General features: G+C 42.7%; 1 protein-coding gene across 2 annotated transcripts; it reads right to left on the bottom strand.

Annotated features, from left to right (window-relative positions):
- Positions 1–16: 16 nt before the first annotated feature.
- On the bottom strand, positions 17–18,273 carry ano11 (anoctamin 11). 2 transcript variants are annotated; one of them, XM_037105020.1, is made up of 24 exons: positions 18,138–18,273; positions 17,834–17,994; positions 17,218–17,347; positions 16,931–17,118; positions 16,724–16,831; positions 15,278–15,414; positions 15,124–15,181; positions 14,922–15,032; positions 14,670–14,835; positions 13,662–13,752; positions 12,166–12,262; positions 11,931–12,074; positions 11,170–11,307; positions 10,206–10,304; positions 9,960–10,062; positions 8,705–8,816; positions 8,553–8,607; positions 8,326–8,423; positions 7,048–7,184; positions 6,726–6,931; positions 6,495–6,631; positions 6,118–6,208; positions 5,065–5,248; positions 17–2,133 (listed from the first exon to the last, which is right to left on the bottom strand). In XM_037105020.1, exons 2-24 carry the CDS (start codon positions 17,963–17,965, stop codon positions 2,102–2,104), a joined length of 2,754 nt encoding a protein of 917 aa, XP_036960915.1. In that variant the 5' UTR covers positions 17,966–17,994; positions 18,138–18,273; the 3' UTR covers positions 17–2,101. The 2 variants fall into 2 exon arrangements, with proteins under 2 accessions (XP_036960915.1, XP_036960916.1); XM_037105021.1 differs by lacking the exon at positions 18,138–18,273 and having other exon boundaries at positions 5,117–5,248; positions 17,834–17,965.
- Positions 18,274–18,522: the final 249 nt, after the last annotated feature.

Below are 18,522 nucleotides of genomic sequence, written 5' to 3'. Positions count from 1 at the left end.
AGGAGGCAAATGCATTCATCAAACTAGATTTATTCGGCTCTAAAACGTCTTCAATGGAAAACAGCTCACACACAAAATATGTCCTTCATCGAGGTACTATTTCACTCCTGTTTACAGTATCGCACAGTAGCAATGCTCAGAGACCCTCCACACGAAACTCTGCAGAGCATTCGAGTAGAAAAGACGTGCTCGGTAAACATATAGTATATGCGTACGGACATATACGGTGCAGATGAGGGGGTAGTTGCAGTTTCTTCATCATGGTGAAGACGACAGACAGTCTTTGTAATATTAACAGCTCACAATCAGTCTTCTAACAATTAACAGGAAAAAAAAGAGACTATTTGTTCTTTGCTTTTTTACAGTATCAGCTAGTTGTAAAAGGAAGGTGCACTTGGACCTCAGGGGTCATCACACAGAAAGCAACCGCACTGGGCACTCTACTGATTTTACACAGAACAAACTGGTTTACTCATTACGGGGGTGTACTACTCAGCCCGGGCTGTTAAAAGTCATCGGGGTTATCTCAGCTCGGGTTTAAAGACCACAAATGTTTGACGGGATCCTGGAGTGCATGTGCAAATCACCGCATCCAGGTGAGAGTTAGACCACTGGATGTCAGCTAAGACGAGATTTTCAGGAGGGATTCGGCTGCTTGTTCGTGCCATTAAAAACATCTAACATCAATTTACTGTAATACTGCTCAAACTTGGCTACTAGGTCGGCTCTGATGTAGGTGTCACGTCAGTGCGAATTTCCTACTGGACCCACAGAACACTGAAAGCATCAACAATCCATGCTGCAATTTTAATTAACCAGTAGAAAAAACAGCTAATAACTGGTACTGATGAGGCTTTGCTATTGTAGATATTGTGCCCGTGACTCGAGTGGCCAAGAGGCTATTGAGCTTTCCCCCAAACTACACTAGTTTCACAGCTTTTTATGTAACAGAAGCAAAAACTGTAAGCAGGCTGAAAGATGTAATATTTGACATGTGTATATTAAAGGAGCAATATGTAAGAATTTTCATTTTTTGAACATAAAATAAATGAATTACAACTATCAACAGAATGTGAAGAAATACGCCTGACATGGCAAAGACAACTACACACTGTGCTGTGGAGATATCTTCTGAAGTTAGCATGATAATCAGTTAGCCCTGACCCGTCCTGTCTCGTAAAAGCACTTTGTACCTCACGAGGTGACAGTCACTGTAGCATCCAGTCTGCCCTCAGTCCAACAACATGGAGGTGGTTTTCTTGACGGTTTGGCTCCTGGCACCCCGGGGCTGAACTCACCAAATCCCCTGGTCAGGCCTCTGGAGGTCGGCACTAACTGAAACCTGATGCCCCCCCCCCAACTCTGAGCAGAATCAGCAAACAGTTTGGTGCATGGCGAACTGAGCTAACAAGCTAATGATAGTTACAGTTAGCAGCAGTTAGCAGCTACTTTAGTTTACCTTTCCAGTGATATGCTGCCTCTTATTTGTAGTATGAATTTGACAGGTGGCCAATTCTTACGTACTGCTCCTTTACAATATGCTGTTGAGTTGTGTACCTACATTATCCCAAATGTTTCCAACAAATTTTCAAACCCAGACAAATCTGTAATTTTTTTTCAAGCTAACAGTGTGTTTCATTTGGTCGCCTGTCACTGTCTTCTTGACATCAGTGCATCATCAAACTATATATGGCATTTTTGTTCTTTATTCATAGACTCTGCTCAGGCTACGGCCCAGTTTCCAGAGGGACAGCACCCAGCTTGGAAAAGACAGAAGCGGATACTTTTCGGATTAGGGATGGATTTTTGAACAAAACTGTTATTTGTGTAGGCCTAATGTGAGTCATTGACATTCATCGGTCAGCCTGAAAATGTTCTCCAAATGAAAAGTGTGGGTAAGCCGGGCGAGGTTGCACACCTGCTTATCATAATTTCTGTGCAGCAGTATGCACATTAGTAAAATGAAAACAAAATACCAGTGCAGAGACAGTAATCAGCGGAAGGGAAAAAGTTCACTCGTGTTTTCCCAGATGTGAAGGAGTGTCTTTTCCTCAGGTGTTCCTCCTGTTCTCCCCGCACACCACTCCTCCACGCCGTAGTCCTAGCTCATGACTCCAAAGGACGCGTCGCTTCCTTCAGGGGAGGCGGTGCAGTTGGGTTTGGACACGGAAGGAATGGGGAAGGAGCAGAGAGACAGGGCAGAGAGTTAGTTCTGACAGACTGAATCCTCTCAGAGATAAGGAGAGAGAGACAGAGAGAGAGAGGGAAAAAAGCTGACACAGACAATCTCTGTTGCAACATGCTACTGAATTACAGCTGCCTGCTACCATATTACATTCATGTGGCACAAACTGACACCGGCAGTAAAACACGCTGTTTCAATTACAACGAGTTTGAAAACATTTTTATGTTTATTTTTTCCCACGAATCAGAATCACATGTGTGTGTGTAAAGTATGGAGCTAGAGTCTGATTAGCCTAGCTAGTGAGGCTCAGTGCATAGTTAAAAAGAAAACCTTGCAGCGCCTCGAAAAGTTACTAATTAACATGCTGTATAAGTTATATAACCGCTAACATAGTGTAAACTGAAAGACAATTGTGGTTCTAGTTCAGATATATGTATGTCTAGAGTCTTGATGAGCAGTTGAACTCAGTCTTGTCGTGGAGCTGACTCGGTTGGGCCCCTCTCAACTTTTACAGAGACAACCTGTGCTTACTGATCTGGCAGCCAGTGATGAAGCCAGAGATGTAGCGGATGGAGCTTGCCGAGCTGCCTCAAGTCTTTATGCTAATCTAGCTAATTATTTCCTGACTCCACTTCATAGTTAACATGCAGACACAATATAAAATACACTTGTGTATTTTACAGTATGATGCTGTTACGATGACGGATTGTAACAAAAAAACAACACACGAGTTGTGTGTGACCATGATACCATGACACACAGTTCATGTTTGCACAATTAGCAATTTCTGAAATATATGCTTGCAAATACTGTGATATTAATTTAAACTGTATTACCTAAAACTAGATGGACGTCTCAGCTTATATCTCCCTAACTATAATTCCTGGAATGATTCAGTTTGCTTCACCACAACTGTATTTCTATGGAATTTAGCATGTATGGTGATAATTACATTGCTGTAAGCGTTTCTTTTGAAAGTAAGTGTTAAATAGCTCCATATTCCAACAATAATCACTGTTAAAGACTGTTTGGTCAGTAACCCATGTCTCTTCTTCCTCCACTCATGAGGTAAAAGAGGTGAGAAGTTTACTGGTATCCCTGCCTACTTTATCCAATCAGGACAGACAACTCAACAAAGAGGCGGCTCTGTCTGCTCATTATCACACAGAGAGCAGGATCCTCCCGCAGGGTAAGCTACAAATCCCAGCGCTCCTGGTGAAGGCTTATAGTGCCAAACAGGCTAAGAGAAGAAAAATGCTTGAAGAAAAGAAAAAAGCAAAGAGAGCTGCCTTGCCAAAAGAAAGGAGTTGTGCAAGCGGAGTGACATAAAGAGGCGAAAGGGGATTGCTGACTGAAAAATGATGACAACACTTACAACAGCTTTAATACAAATAAGAGGAAAAGTCTTAAATTGAGATAAGTCTTTGCTGTTGTCATAAATATGCTGTCTTATTTACACTTAAAAAAATTAATAAGCATCCTATAAGGACTTATATGGGCCTTATCCTATAAACTAACGATTATTACAAGGACCTTAATATACGACCTTACCCTCGTCAGATATTGTATGTACCCATCTATCACAGTGGATTCAATCTGGTGTGTTCTTTTTGATTTGATCACTATTGTTACTGAAATAGCCACGTCCTTTTTGAGAATGCCAAGAACTTACCTGTTGTGTGTTGTACTCACCTGTCCTCATCCAGCAACATGCACTACATGAGATACGACAACAGCATGGGTCAGAGCACAGGGACACACACACATACACACACACAGACAAGGATGAAAATACTCTCTGTGGATCTGCATACTCTACCAACAACACGTGAATGTGCAGGCTGCGATCCTCAGGTGCAGAACACAAACTCCGGTGCAGTTTGTATTTGACCTGCTCCTGCTTGAGCATAATGTTTTTTCCTGATGTTTTTTTCTGTCGTACATTTTGGTAACACATCAACAGCGGTGTTGATAGGAAATGACAAATTTATGCCAACAGCCCACGAGGTCTCTGGATGTAATCAGATTCATCTGACGCTGACATATTTGGCTCGGATCCCACACAGATTACCTTTAATGATCATGTTGCGTGCAGTGTAGCAAGTTTATAACAGCTAGCAGAGCCGCAGGTGCTCTGCAAATGCTCTGCAGAGGCGTGTGTATGGGTGGGTGAACTGTTAAAAGCCTTTAAAATGTGGAATCTATTTATGAGGATCACCGGTCTCAGTGACAGGTTTAACGCTGTGCGTAACCTGTGAACTCTGCTGGTGCTTTGTTTTCGCTGATCACCTGTGTGAAGCCACAGAGACAACAGCACGCTGCAGAGCATCAATCATTAACAATGTGATTCTGACATGTAGGTCAGATGTCACGAAGCTGATACAGAACTGACGCCAGTATCTATTTATTTGAATTAATAAGTAATAAGAATTGAAACAGGACAATAACAATGTCTGTCAAGTATCCAGAGCAGGAAGGAGCCAGCTATTGGATAAATGTACTTTTTGTTGAGATTTTCAAATCAAAAGTGCCCTCTTGGATGCCCCTATGGTAGCTAAAACATGATAAAGTGCCCTCTTGGGAGCTCCTGTCATTCACTTTGAATGTATTGTAACTTTGAACAACTTCCTGCCTGCTGATGCTCTGCTACATGCAGCTGGCCTTTATATTTTTTTTTTCACCCCTGCCCCTCAAATATCCTGAGTCCCCCGGTGTTGCACACGACTGATTCTCTTGTAAAATATCTCACCAAACAGGTGAGCCTTCAAGCCTCATATTTCCCTTGGTCTTGCACTAAATTACAGATCTAGAGTGTTTTATGAATGAAGTGTGTGTGGCACTGTGTATGTGCGTGTGCGTGCGTCCCATGTTCCACTGACCTGGGCTGGAGGTGCCTGGGGTGGCAGGGGCGGCCCCTCGGCCTCGACTCACCAACAGAGCCTCCTGGTTTTCGGCCAGAGCCTGCTTGGCCAGGTAGCGCTCCCTCTTGATCTTCAGCTCCAGTGATTCGGGGACGTCAGGTACGATCCAGTCGATGGCCCGCAGCACGAAGAACACCACATGCTGGAGGAGGGGAGACAGGAGCTCCTCATCATAATGAAGAAAACTGTATCTATTGTCAAACCTGACATTGTGACTCAATGCACACGACTATTTGGACACTGCATGTGTAGATACGGAAAGCAACAATTTGTTTTAGAAGGTGAAGTTCAAATCAGCCCACGTAGTTGCACTCAATCCCACATCCATCATCCAATTTCCTCCTTTTTAAATACTTCTGTTTAAAAAAAAACAAAAACAAATTACAGTGCCCAGCTGTTCTAGTTGTGCTTTTTTAAACTGTATTTGTAAGTTGTTTTAAAAAGGGTTCTGTGTTTTATATGCAGGAAAGGGTTTCAGGGACAGAAAAGTACAGTTTTTGTCTTTTCTGTGAGAAGAAAATACACTATAAACCTACTCTGTCTTTTGATTCTGGTTCTTTAGAAGTTTAAGAGGTTTATAGAACTGAAGTTTACTCCATTGTTTCACTCTTAATACCAGAAATGTAAACACCTAAAATGAGGAGAAGAAGGAGGAATTGCTGGACAAATTTGGAGATTCCACCATTCAGTGGTCTTGAACGGATAAATCAAGGTGGACGGGGCTGAAAAGGATGCAACTGATTGAACATAAACACATTTAAAAAAGATGGCACCTGTGATGGGTGTGGAGTGAAGTAATGGAATTGTGAAAGTGTCAAAGAGAAGAAGGAGAATGAACATATAAAACTGCGCGCCACCAAAAAAATTCATTGATGTCTTAATGAGCAGCACTTCAAGTGTGAGCCTAGGAACAGAGGCACGGAGAGATGAAGGTGAAAGATAAAATGAATACAATGACAGGAAGAATGAAACAAATGAGCGAACACAGTGACGCAGCAGCTCCCTTCATACCTCGAAAGCGATGATAAAACCGAGTCTGACGGCGAGAAGCTCCCAGTAGAACAGCGAGTAGTTTCCATTGTTGTCTCTCAACGCTTTATATCTACGGAAGACAAACATTAAATACAGAGCTAATGCAAAAGATACAGCACTGTGTCATGGTGAGTGTACATTAACAAGCAGCATGCACATGACATCTAAATGTGACTAATACCACCCTCTGTTGGTCAAGTCTGTGATCTGAAATCTCAAAACTGAAACACTGACATTTTAAAACTTTAAGGATTCTACTTAAATTACACAAGATTAGGCAACTATGGAATTTGGCACCAAAAGCCACTTTTACACTCTTAGATTGCCTGCATTCAGACCATGAGCAGACAGTGTACCTGCACATGGGGTACTCAGTGTAGTTAAGTGGGGCGTAAGCCAAGGTGAAGTTGACGTATCCGTTGAGATCATTATCGAACTTGTACTGGTAGAGCAGGCGAGGCAAAAAGTCAGATGTGAAGGCTATGAGGAAAGCCTGCAGGCAGGAAAGAGAAGATCAAGAAATGATAATGTTTTAGAAAAGAAGTCAGTATCCAGTCAGTTGTTGATATCACGTTCCAGCGACTCACGTTGGCGATGACGGACAGGTGTGACAGAGCTTCCAGGATGTTGAACCACACTCCGATGTTCTGGGCGCGTTCAGCCACCGGCCGGCGGTACTCGCACACAAACTTGTGGGCGTCCAGACGGATTTCCACCCAGTTGTTGAGGAGCGCAAACAGCGGAGCGAGGGGGAACGCCGCCACGAAGATGGTGATGAAGCCAAACTGGAGCACTGCAGCAGAATGAGTCATTTTCTACTGGTGCAATGTAACACGGCCGACAACAGAAACTTTTCACATTAATCCTGCAGAGACAAAATGTTCTTCCGACACAGCAGAGGATACTTGCCCATCTCCAGGTACTCTTCAAACAGGCCTTCACACTCCACCAGCTGGTAGTCCTCCTCCCAGCGCCGAGGCTCTTGGGATGCCTTCCCGCCGAGCACCTTGGCCAGAGTTCTCTTCTGCTGCCAAGCCTTCACTTTACTGTCAGTGCAGAGAGAAAGAGAGCATGCGTACAATGAGGAATATTGATATGTTTTTAAAAATCTATTACTAAATACTTATTTGCATATTCTCAAAAAATTGTAATATATTATTTTACAATATGTACAAAATGGCAATGATTGGCCTAATTGTTAATATATAGAAAATATTGCACCTGACATCTGACACACAATCTCTGATTTATATTGCGACAACTGCACAAGCTTCTTCCTCCTCGGTCACCAGGAGAGTCAAGTAAAAGAAATCACACCCAGTCCTCCATGCTGACTCTCACAAAGAGCTGTTAAAGTTAAAGCACCTGATGTGAAACAGATCAGACAGGAGGGCAGGGTTCTCAGATATGAGCAAGAAAACTAGAACAGGTTTGACTTTTCAAAGAGGAGGATGCTGCCACCCGAAGGATGACGTGCCAATGTCAGGGTTAGATTAAAGCCACGGCCATCAATAGAGTAAACATTGCAGGATACGTCCATCATAAGACTGAATGAATACAAGGCATGGGTAGAGTATAGGTAAAAGAAACATTCATGTATAACAAGTAGAGCTCCAGTACAGAAACTCACTGGAGCTCCACACCCTCATCATCAGGTTTTTCCATGTGGTTTCATTTCTACAGCCAGTTTCTGATGATTTGTCAGAAGCTGCTGGACATTTCATAGGCGAGCAACGAAGGCCCCTACGAACTGAAGGTGACTCTGTATTGAGGGGAACTTGGCAATATAGTTAGAAAAAATAACTAAATCAGCAACCCTGATTCTGCTCGGTGGGCTGGTCTGCTATGTGTCTGGAAACACACACACACACACACGCACACACACACACACACACACACTTTGTTCCAGTGCTGCAGAGGTAGCCTACAGCAATGATCTTGAATGCACCAAATAAACAGCTGCAATCAGGATGCAGCAGTCTGATGCAACACTCGCCACGCAGGTAAAAAAATAAATAAATAAAAAAGGTAACGAAGGATTTAATGAAATCATGGCAGGTTTGTCCAAGTCCAATACCCTAAAAGCTGTTAAGTGAAAGGAGGAGAACTAAATAAACATATTGCAACATAATGTTTACAGTATGTATAGTTTATACTGTACAATGGATATCTGAACAGGAGACATACGGGATAATGAACTCCTGAATGTTGTTGATGATTTGCTTTCCCACCATGATGATGAAGAGTTGCTCAGCCAGTTCTATGAGGCAGCCCCCTGGACCACACTGCAGCAGAGTGTGAAGACACACAGAAACACAAACAGTTTTGACACAGCTAGGCAGGTTTGGATAAAAATACAACACAGCAGGGATCTGGAATATTTTTGTCTTTTTAGACACAAAGTATAGACTCACATCTTCATTTCTCATCCCGAACAAGGTCCCATAGTTGGTAGGATAACCCACAAACCTTTACACACACAGAGAAGACAGTTAAACCTTTATGTGACATGAAATGTTTTTCATTTCTCTATCGTTTCTGTTCGACTCATCATCATTCGTCTCACCTTCCTTTGAAGAAAGCCACGTAGAACGGGGAGGAGTAGAAGTTGACAAACTGGAAGATGAACACCTTCATGATGAAAGCGTTGTCATACTGGGTTTGTGTTCTGTGCATCTCTGCAATGGAGAAACACATGACACACGGTGTTTAAGACATTTGATCAGTGGCGATGATCTTACTGATTTAATCTTCCAGATTAGTACATCTAATACAGTAAGTGATGATCTTAAAACCTGTCTGATCATCTGACTGCACATGTTGTTATGTTTAAAGATGTCAGCAGTAACTTGGTAGATAAATAATGTTATCTTAAGTGATAGAAACACTGAGCAAAACTATGTAAAACAGATCTAGTATTATCCATTCCTAGCAGGTTAAACTGTACAAATGTTGGTGATGCTGTGACTTCTCATAACATCAAAGTTTCAATTTGTAATACCCCCTCTACAACCTGTTAGCCTAGCAGCTACAGGCAAGATTTCCACTTCAAAAAGTGTGCAAAAATAACATCTTTTTCGAATCAGTTTCAGATCTTGGGTCTTCCGAACGAACTTGTTTGTTTGTCTGTTTATTTGTTTCATTGGTTGGTTGTAACTGGCATGTGAGCAAGGGCTGGCACACTAATATGCTAAACTACGACGGTGACCACGGTAAGCTCTGACTTTGTTAGCATGATGACACTGACTGTCTTGTTGGTTCTTGTTATGTTTAGCTGTAAGCTCACTGCCTGAAGCCTAGATTAAGTGATGTAAGCTGATAGGATATGAACATCAACACCATCTTTTAAAGTAACATTGTAGGTAATGTACTGTGTGTTGACTTGCTGGATAGGTGAAAGTAGCTAATAAAGCCTATATCCAACAGTTTGTAGAGACTAACTGAGCTGATGCAATGAATGTTTTCATGGCTTTAGACTGACATAAAAGAAGAGATCCTGATTCCTGAACCTACTCTTATCATTATTACTGCGTAAATATGTGTGTATCTATTGCGGATCACCTCAGTGCTGACAGACGATGCAGGTAATGTAATACACTGACTGAAAGATGTGTTTGTGTGTTGGAGTGATGCGTGCACTCTCCCACTCTGCACTGCAACGTCTCGTTGTTGCCCTCACTGACGGACTATTTATACCCCAGATCCTGAGATCAAATTCAACACATCATCCTCAGCCTTTAGTTAGCAAGGACACAGTGACAGGCTGATACCAATACAGTGTCTTGAGGTTTGAGGTGTTCGAGAGCAGAACTGATTCATACCCCATTTAGTGAGCTGCTCAGCTAATGCAGTGTAGACCCGGCCCATCAACAGGATGAGGCCCAGATTCACGATGCTGCTGGAGATGTTGGCTATGGTCCCTGCCTGAGGATGAAATCACACACGCAAATAATGGAAAGACACGCGCTGAGAGAGCACGGAGCTGGTGCACGCATGTAGTGGTCAAAACAAGAAACAATAATATCATGTAATGTTGTAAATTCATGTTCTATGCGGCTCTGACAGACCTCTGTACGCAGGACAGGGCTGCCAGTGTGGAACATCATCACGCTGACGATTCCGCGGCACATGACCACCGTCACCAGGAAGATCATCACCACACACAGCTGCGGGGGAAGAGACGGGCATACCAGGTCAGGAACATCACTGCAAGGTGAATTTTGTATGGGAAACTTTGGAACATCGCAGTGAAGTAGTTTTTCATTCGAGTTAGGTGGTAGTGCAGGTTTCCCCATCCTCGGGCTATATATTATGTGGCACACCACCACTCCCCACAGCAGTGAAAAAGAAAGCTGCATGACTGAAGAGGCCTCAATCTCAGTGATTCCCCTCCGTTTGTTCTGCAGATTTCTGTATTCAATCATAGGTACTATTCTATGCACTTTGCCTTAACAGACTGTGGGTGTTGGTGCAACGGTACGATTTAAAATTTTCCACCTCCGCCAGTATTGTCAGGAGAGGGGTGGGTGTAAGCTGATCCTCAGATGCCTGTCCAAGGACAACTTAATCCTGAGACTGAACCTACTGTGCACGGCTGAGATTATCAGATCATATCAAGCCCTGTGGGCAAATGACCTGGATTCATTTTTAGAAAAGAGGCTCAGTTACTGCAGGATGGAGAGGAATAGCACACAGGTGTGAACCCCACCTGTCTTTATCTTCAGGATCACAAAAGTCAAAGCTTAACAGACACTGAGACTCTTCACTGAAACCCAGTATGAAGAGAATGACTGTAAGAACAACAGAAGGAAGAATAAGTTTACACGTACTTGTATCGGATCTGATTAGGACTGACACACCAGGATCAAGTCATGATAAATCACTATTTCCAAAGAGAACAACTGGAGTAAGTGCTCATAATAATTCAAGCAAACTTCACAGAGTAGAAATGGGTCACACTGAATTGCTAATGTCAGACTATTTCTGTAAGTTTTCCTAAATTCTTTGACAAAATTTTAAACACAGACTCACCATCATAATGATGACCATGGAGCCGGTAAACATGCGGGACAGCCGGGTCTTCTCAGGAAAATAGGGCTCTTTGACCCCAGTCACTGGGTTTGCCTCCATAGTCGGAGCCATCGCTGCGAACTCTGGCCGAGGTCGCTCCTGAGGGGAACACAGTTGTGACATTAACATCAGTAGGTGCCAGGTGCAGGTTTAGAGACCCAAGGTACATGAACCAATGCCTGAAATGTAGGTTCCCTTGAGGCAAGTGGGTGTGTAAATTCCTTAAAATTTCTGTGACAAGTTGTACTGTGTAATTCACTTCACCTGTAACAGTAATGTTACTTCTGTGTAAAATGGTAAAAGGGGAATAAACACTTATCTAGGATTTTTAATGCTAATGATAGCTTCAATTCTTTGTTGTTAAAACTTGTTATATAATGTTCCTATGAAAAAAAAAAAGGTGGCTAAAGGTAGGAGCAAAGAAAGAGCATTTCCTGCAGGGAAAACAAATAAGTGCTACTATAACTCTGCTTACGAGCAATCTGTTATCCTGCCAGCTGAGGAACAGTACAACCCATTTCCATGTTTTCTCATTGACTCACTCAATAAAACAACGACTCCCACACTGCTTTAAAAAATCATGTTTGGCCCATTTTCAAGTTAGTAACTGTCCCTTTTGGTTTGGATTTGCTATTCCTATTTTTGTCAAGGATGAGATATGTCGCACTTCTGGAGAGGCATATTCGTACTGAAAGCAAGCAAGAAAGGAAGGAATGTGAGACCTCTTCTTCGTGAAAGTCCATGCAGTCCCAGTGATGGGCCAGGGTGGCCATCTTTCGCTTCCAGTACTCCAGGAAGGTTACAGCCCAGAAGGACATGAACACACTGAAGAAGACCGTACCTGGGTGGTCAAATAAGTAGCCCACCTGCAGCGCAGAAAGGTACAGGACACACGTCGTGAAACAAATATGAAGTTTTAGTCTATTTGTACAGAGAAATGAATGAGAAGTTCATTACCTTGGCCATGGCGCAGATATCAGACATGTTCCAGGCCTTGCATGTGTTGCAGAGAGGACACATCAGATAACTCGCTCCACTGTTACAGACCTCCTTGCTGTTGACAGGCACATAAAGACAGATTACTTGCAACTGAGAAAACCTTTGACTGAAACAGAGATATTTCTTGTATGCATACAGATCTAGGTTATGTAAATGAAAGGTTTTGTAATCATTCTTACTGAGCTACTGCACTTTCACTTGCCATTTGATGAGAGACTGAAACATGACTACACGTGAGATCTGCTGCACAAATACAGTCTGGTCTCACTAAGAGACGCCCATCTTCATTATTTATATAAAGGGGACATTATTCTGCGCTAATTGTCCATTATCACATGAGACGACTGCAGTTTTTTGCTGCCACGAACGGCTCTCCATCCGTTCCTGACTAATCAATGGCTTTAATCTACAGTGTGAACTAATGGACCTCATGATTCTGAGACGTTTGGTTGTATTCTTTCCTGAGACACTGACTCATTGTCCATCCTCCCTAAATCTTTTGTGAATATAGTGGGAGGAATTTTCTGTCACTGAAACCTACAAGATGCTGCAGAACCTGAATGTTAAATAGAAAATAATGGGTACGGTAAAATTAGAGTAAAAACACTGTATAGGTACAGATACCCTGAAGGAGAACTGATTCTACAGTGCTGTGTAGGCAGAGTCCACTGTGGTGATAATTAATGTACGATGAGCTGGGCACAGACACATCCCATGTGGATTGTATAATTATGGGGCTTGTTTTCATGCAGAACAGACCCGGCTTTGATGCTATGGTATATTTGTATCTCAAACTGTGCTTGCTTAACATAATCAGGGAGGAAGTGTGTGTGTGGATTTTTAATTTCCAGTCAATTCTGGTATCCCTTAAAGAAAAAGTTCAACATTCTGGGAAACACATTTATTTGCTTTCTCTCTGTAGAATGTTGACATGGTGCAAGATGAGTAGGAAGATGGGTAGGTCGATACTAATGTCATGTTAAGTACAGACGTGGACTATGGCTGTGATGCTGAATGCCAGATAAGGTCTGTAAGCTCTTGTTTTAGAGTAAGTCTCTGTAGAGTCATGATGGTACTAAACCTGGCAACCTCACTTGGCTGAAAGGACTCCAGGAGGTAACTGTGTGACTTCACCTTGAAACACTGACTAAACAGTAAAGTCACCAAGTCAACATTCTACATGTGACAAACTTGAGACAATTCCAGTAATACTGATTGCCGGTACTGTTTGTATGCTACTTTTTTCATTCTGAGTTGAATTGCTTTTGTATAGTTCCTAGTTTGTGTTACTATTCTTATTTGTATTTTATCTTCCTCTGTTTATTTGCGCTTATTGCTGTCGTTGTGCTGCTACAACACCTGACTTCTCCCGCTGTAGATCAATAAAGGCTCATCTTATGTGAAACATCAGACAAACAACAAACAGCGTATTTCTGTGCAGTGTGTGTTCTCACGCTGGTGTGTTGGTACCCATGGACATGACTCCAGACACAAAGACCAGGGTTCCGACCACTGCAGCGGGCAGCAGCCAGGCTGTGTAGAAACCTACAGAGACATAAAGGTCCATTAGGCTGCAGCTCTCGGCTGATGCAGGAGAGATGAGCAATTTAAGTTGTGTGCTGCTGTTCAGTACTCGGATGTCCTCGATGAAGAGGTCAGGTTGGTGTTGCAGACGCGTGTCTAATGCTGAGGATGAAAGTTTTATTGACTCGAGATTTCCCTCACGATATCTGTTGACAAAGTTCAATGTGTTTACTTCTCTTAGTGATGACATAATGGATTTTACCTCCCATGACAATTCCCCACTTCTGCTGAAATGCTGAGTGTGTAACTCTCTGTGCACCAGGTGGGTTTTTTTCCCCCAGATGAATCTACCAAGCAGGTGTTCAGAGCAGTGAAAGCTTTACTGGCTAATGCCTGGATGACGGCTGGCTGGACTGTCCGCCAATTTGGTTCAGACTGAAATATCTAAACAACTACTGCACATGTATTAGATGTCATTTATCAGGTAAAACATTCCGTGAGTGTAAGTATGAAATCCTCACACTCAGTATTTGGAGGCAGCTTTGTCGGCAATTACAATTTGCCAAGATTCTTACTACACTCTGAGGGATAGTCAGTGCCTTGGAAATGTTTTCTTGTATCATTCTCATAATTTGTACTTTCCAATAACCTCGTGGACTTGTTCAAAATGTTCCGTTGTCTAAATGAAGCAGGTTTTCCATCAGTGTGACACATCACCTAGTGGATTTATTCATCTAACCTCAAAACCCATCATGCTTTGATTTCACTAAATGAATACATATGCAATAAATATTTTGGTTTGTATTCTAACATAACTTGTCAAAGATTTGATTAGATTTCTTTCTGTTAAAAAAAATGCACATCAACATGAGACGGGTTCAATATGTTTAACAGGCACAGTACCTGATATATGTATCTGAATAAGAACTTATACTTACCCAGCCAAGCGAAGTAGAGTGCAATCTTCTCTCCAAAGTACTCCCTGATGTGGTCCAGTGGTTGGTACTTGTACCATTTCCACCAGCGGGCCCAGTAGTGGTAAAGGATCTGCCTCTGGTTCAGCTCGTCAGGGCGAACCTCGAACTTTGGAAGCTGGAAGGGGCCCTGTGAAGAAAAGGAAACGTGTTGGTTGGAGAGGGAAATGGCACACATTTTGCATCGGATTAAGGAGGAGATCAATAATATCTGACCTCATGCAGCGGGAAAGCTGCCGTGTACACCCCTTCATTCACCAGTCTGTCCACACCAACCTCAGCCCTCTTCCTTTTCCCGTACACCGTCCTCGCAAGAATCTCATACACCTGAAAAACAAAAAACACACAAAGTCTTACTCAGTGAGAGTAAAAAAACTGGACTGATTATATGAACAGTAGAGGAATATCTGTCACTCACAACACGGTGTCTCTGTGTATTAGTGAAATAGTTTTCATGGTCGTCACAGCCAAGGAACCTGTAGACGAGACAGTCATTCAGCCAAACTCACTTCTATGTACTGTGATATGATGTTCACAGATCTTATTATTCACCATCGTCAGTTAAAACTGACCTGTTCATCTTCGACTTGCGGAAGGCACATGTGTAATAGTCCAGTGGCCTATTTGGCACTGACTCCATCATCACATTAGGTATGCATAGTCTACTCAGCACACGAGCAGATGTGTTCAAGTCCAGGTTCGGCTGTGCCTGCAAGACAAACACACGGTCATTCAGTACGCAGAATGTTTTGATCCTTGTCTTTATAAAGTTACAGTCCTTAAAGCTTTGGGCTACTTGTCAACACCTGTGGTCGCTGGTGGTTAATGCTCTGTACATTTTTGTGATAAAAGTCCCGGAATTATGTTCAAAATGATCAGAGTCAACCAGCAGCTGCTCTGTCAGTGACTCAACAGAGGCACCTCGTATCTGTTTACAACAAAGCAAAACAGGCCATGGGCTGAGAGGATTCATTGCGACGTGTTGTTTTTAGACAGCAACGCTGCCTGACACGGTAATTATCAACTCAGCAGCTTTTGTCCCCCACAGCACCATCAGGATGTACAGGCTTTTCTTTTTTTTCCAGTGAAACCCTTGTGTGTGGGTATCCATTTGAATCCTGTTCAATGAAGGCCTCCTCCAAAAGTAAACACCAGATGATTTATACTGTTTTCTTAAGATATGAAATGGTACTCAGATCCCAAGTGACTTACTTTCAGCGCAAAGTGTCACTCTCTCAGATTATAAAGATGAATCAATTACTGCAATCCAATACATTTACAACATCACAATTTAATAAAAAATAATCTTTATTGTTTTACAGAGACGTCGAGCAGGCCAAACTCAACCTTACACAAACTTTGCTTGTGGGAGTCATGTTTTCCCTTCACTCCTCTTTGGTTCATCTGATTTGCTCCTGTTTTTCCCATGGTGCCCGGTCCTGTCTACCCATCATGTTCGCCTGAATTTGCATGCCATGCACACGCAATTGTGCAATTCTTTGAGCTGCATGCTAACATCAGCATGTTGATATGACAGTAGAGCCGAGGCTGATGAGAAAGTGATTAAACTTGCATGCATTTAGTCAAAGTATTCAGTAAATTAAAATGTTGACAATGATGATGGCACAGGTGAAAGTCAGGGGATCATCAAAGTTGTTACAACTAATCCTGATGAGCACATGAATATGTTTACCACATTCATTGGCAAGTCATGCAATAAAACTTCAAACACAGTCAAAAAATGCCTCTAAAGTCTAAAGGATACATTGTCTGAAAACCATGAAATGTCATAAATTAACTGAAATGAACATAATGTTACGTAAAGTCATCTTGTAAATTTCATCCTTCTGGTTGCACCAAATAAAGAGGTAGATGATCACCAAAATCATAATCATTAGGCATCTCGGCATGTTATCCACAAGTTGTTGAGATGACTGATGGACTAACAGTGCCATTCATAGAAATCTTGGATTATATTTTTAATATCATATTAAAATATATTATTTAGCAGCACTGACCTGCAATGGAGCTCTCACACAGAGTTCCTCAGCGTAACACACCAACACGTCCCAAGGAGCGCTGACTTTCAGAAAATGTATCGTTTTCTTTTCATTCGCTGTTTCCTCCTGAAAGAAAGAGAGGCAACATAGACGTGTTGATTAATAGCTCAACATGAAGAACCGGTAGATTTTGTACTTTTTAATAAGATGAATAATCTGATCTACCTTTTCCATTAGCAATCCAACGCTCTCCAGATTCTGAACAAACTTCTCCCTCCACTGGGCCAGCTGTGCCTTCCTCCGCTCAGACCTGCTGCTCTCCTCAGTGGGCACGGCCTCCCCCTCCTCACCTGTCACCTTCCCCTTCCCTCGTCTCTTCCTCCGCGAGCGAATCTCCCACACGAGCACAAAGTCTAGACCCAAATCAACCATAAAGGTCCGTACGGTTATACGAAGGGCTGACTCGGTCATCCATCAGTGAGCCTGTGACAACCAATAACGATGCTGCCTACCGATTTTGGTCCTTCCATCTCTGAAGTAATTGCCAAGCTGTGGAAGTGGCTGGCTGCTTCTTGTGTTACAGTGAATATGAATGGGATCATCATCACCCTCCGTATATTCGTCAGCAGCTGCGGCTGAAAGCTAGAAGCATCCAGTTTAGATGTTAACAAAAATCTTTTAATCAATTAAAAACAAGCCATTTTCTACTCACTTTCCCGCCTGTGAACCCTTTTTGTCTGCACGTGGGCAGTTAATTCCCTTATGATGTGGTTAAACCATGAAATCATAAAAGTGCCATTACACATTATCATAAAAGCCTCCACTTTGCAATAATGAGTCCAGAATGATGAGATGGAAAATGATGAGAGGAGTCTTTCAGTGCAGTAAAGTCACATTTCAGCACAAGACATTTAGATGTTCCCTGTGATGCACTCTGCCTGACACCACAGTGTTGATCAGATCCACCGCAACATCTCAGGGAAATCACTGAGGTGTGAAGGGACGAGTCGAGCAGCAGGGTTACGGCTGCCGTGTCAGTGTGCAGCTATCTTTTTGAGATCCTTGTGATTCCTCTGAGGAAGGAAAACACACTGCAGCGTTACAGGAACAAAGTAAAACAGTGCTCACAAATCTCGGCGGGATGTAGCTCCCGTTGTGCAGACTCCCGTAGCTGTCTGTGGTTTGTGCTTCACCTCCATAGTCCAGATCCAGGAGGACCTCTCTGTCGCCCTTCTGCAGCTCTGAGCCCTTCCTCAACATGATGTGGAGGGTGACAGAAGGTGTTGTGGCTGGACACAGATACTAAGCATTCAGACAAATTGTACTGCAGGAGAAATCTGTGCTCATTACTGAAGTAATTCACTGAACACAACTACGAGACAGGCTTTAAAGAAAGAGACTGGAAAGAGAAAAATAGTGTGTGATACTGTACCTTCGCTGTGGTTAAAATTAGGCTGCCGCTAAACTCTGGATCTGCAGCAATCTGTGCTTCTCTCCTCCTCTCCCTCCTCTCTGTCTACGCATCCGTCAAGCTCCTCTGCTCCACCGACAGAGCTACCGTAATGGACCTAAAATGCAGGCAGTGGCGGGTGCTTTGCTGCATTTCAGCAGAGGGAGTGTACATCACGAGATACAGCACAGCGCACATCCCCACTTCATAAATATTGTAATAGTCATTCAGAGGCTGAGAATGGGGGGATGAAGTCAGAGCCCTCTGTCTAACATGTTCATTATGCATGTGTGTGGGAAATCCCCTCTTTGATGTTGATGTGTATTCCCTCCTCCGCACAAGCAGTTTTGCACATTGTATTTAATTG

Source organism: Acanthopagrus latus, chromosome 7 (genome assembly GCF_904848185.1).
Source record: "Acanthopagrus latus isolate v.2019 chromosome 7, fAcaLat1.1, whole genome shotgun sequence".
Classification (NCBI taxonomy): Eukaryota; Metazoa; Chordata; class Actinopteri; order Spariformes; family Sparidae; genus Acanthopagrus; species Acanthopagrus latus.
The sequence above is the reverse complement of the archived record's forward strand: the minus strand, read 5'-3'. Positions and strand labels throughout refer to the sequence as shown.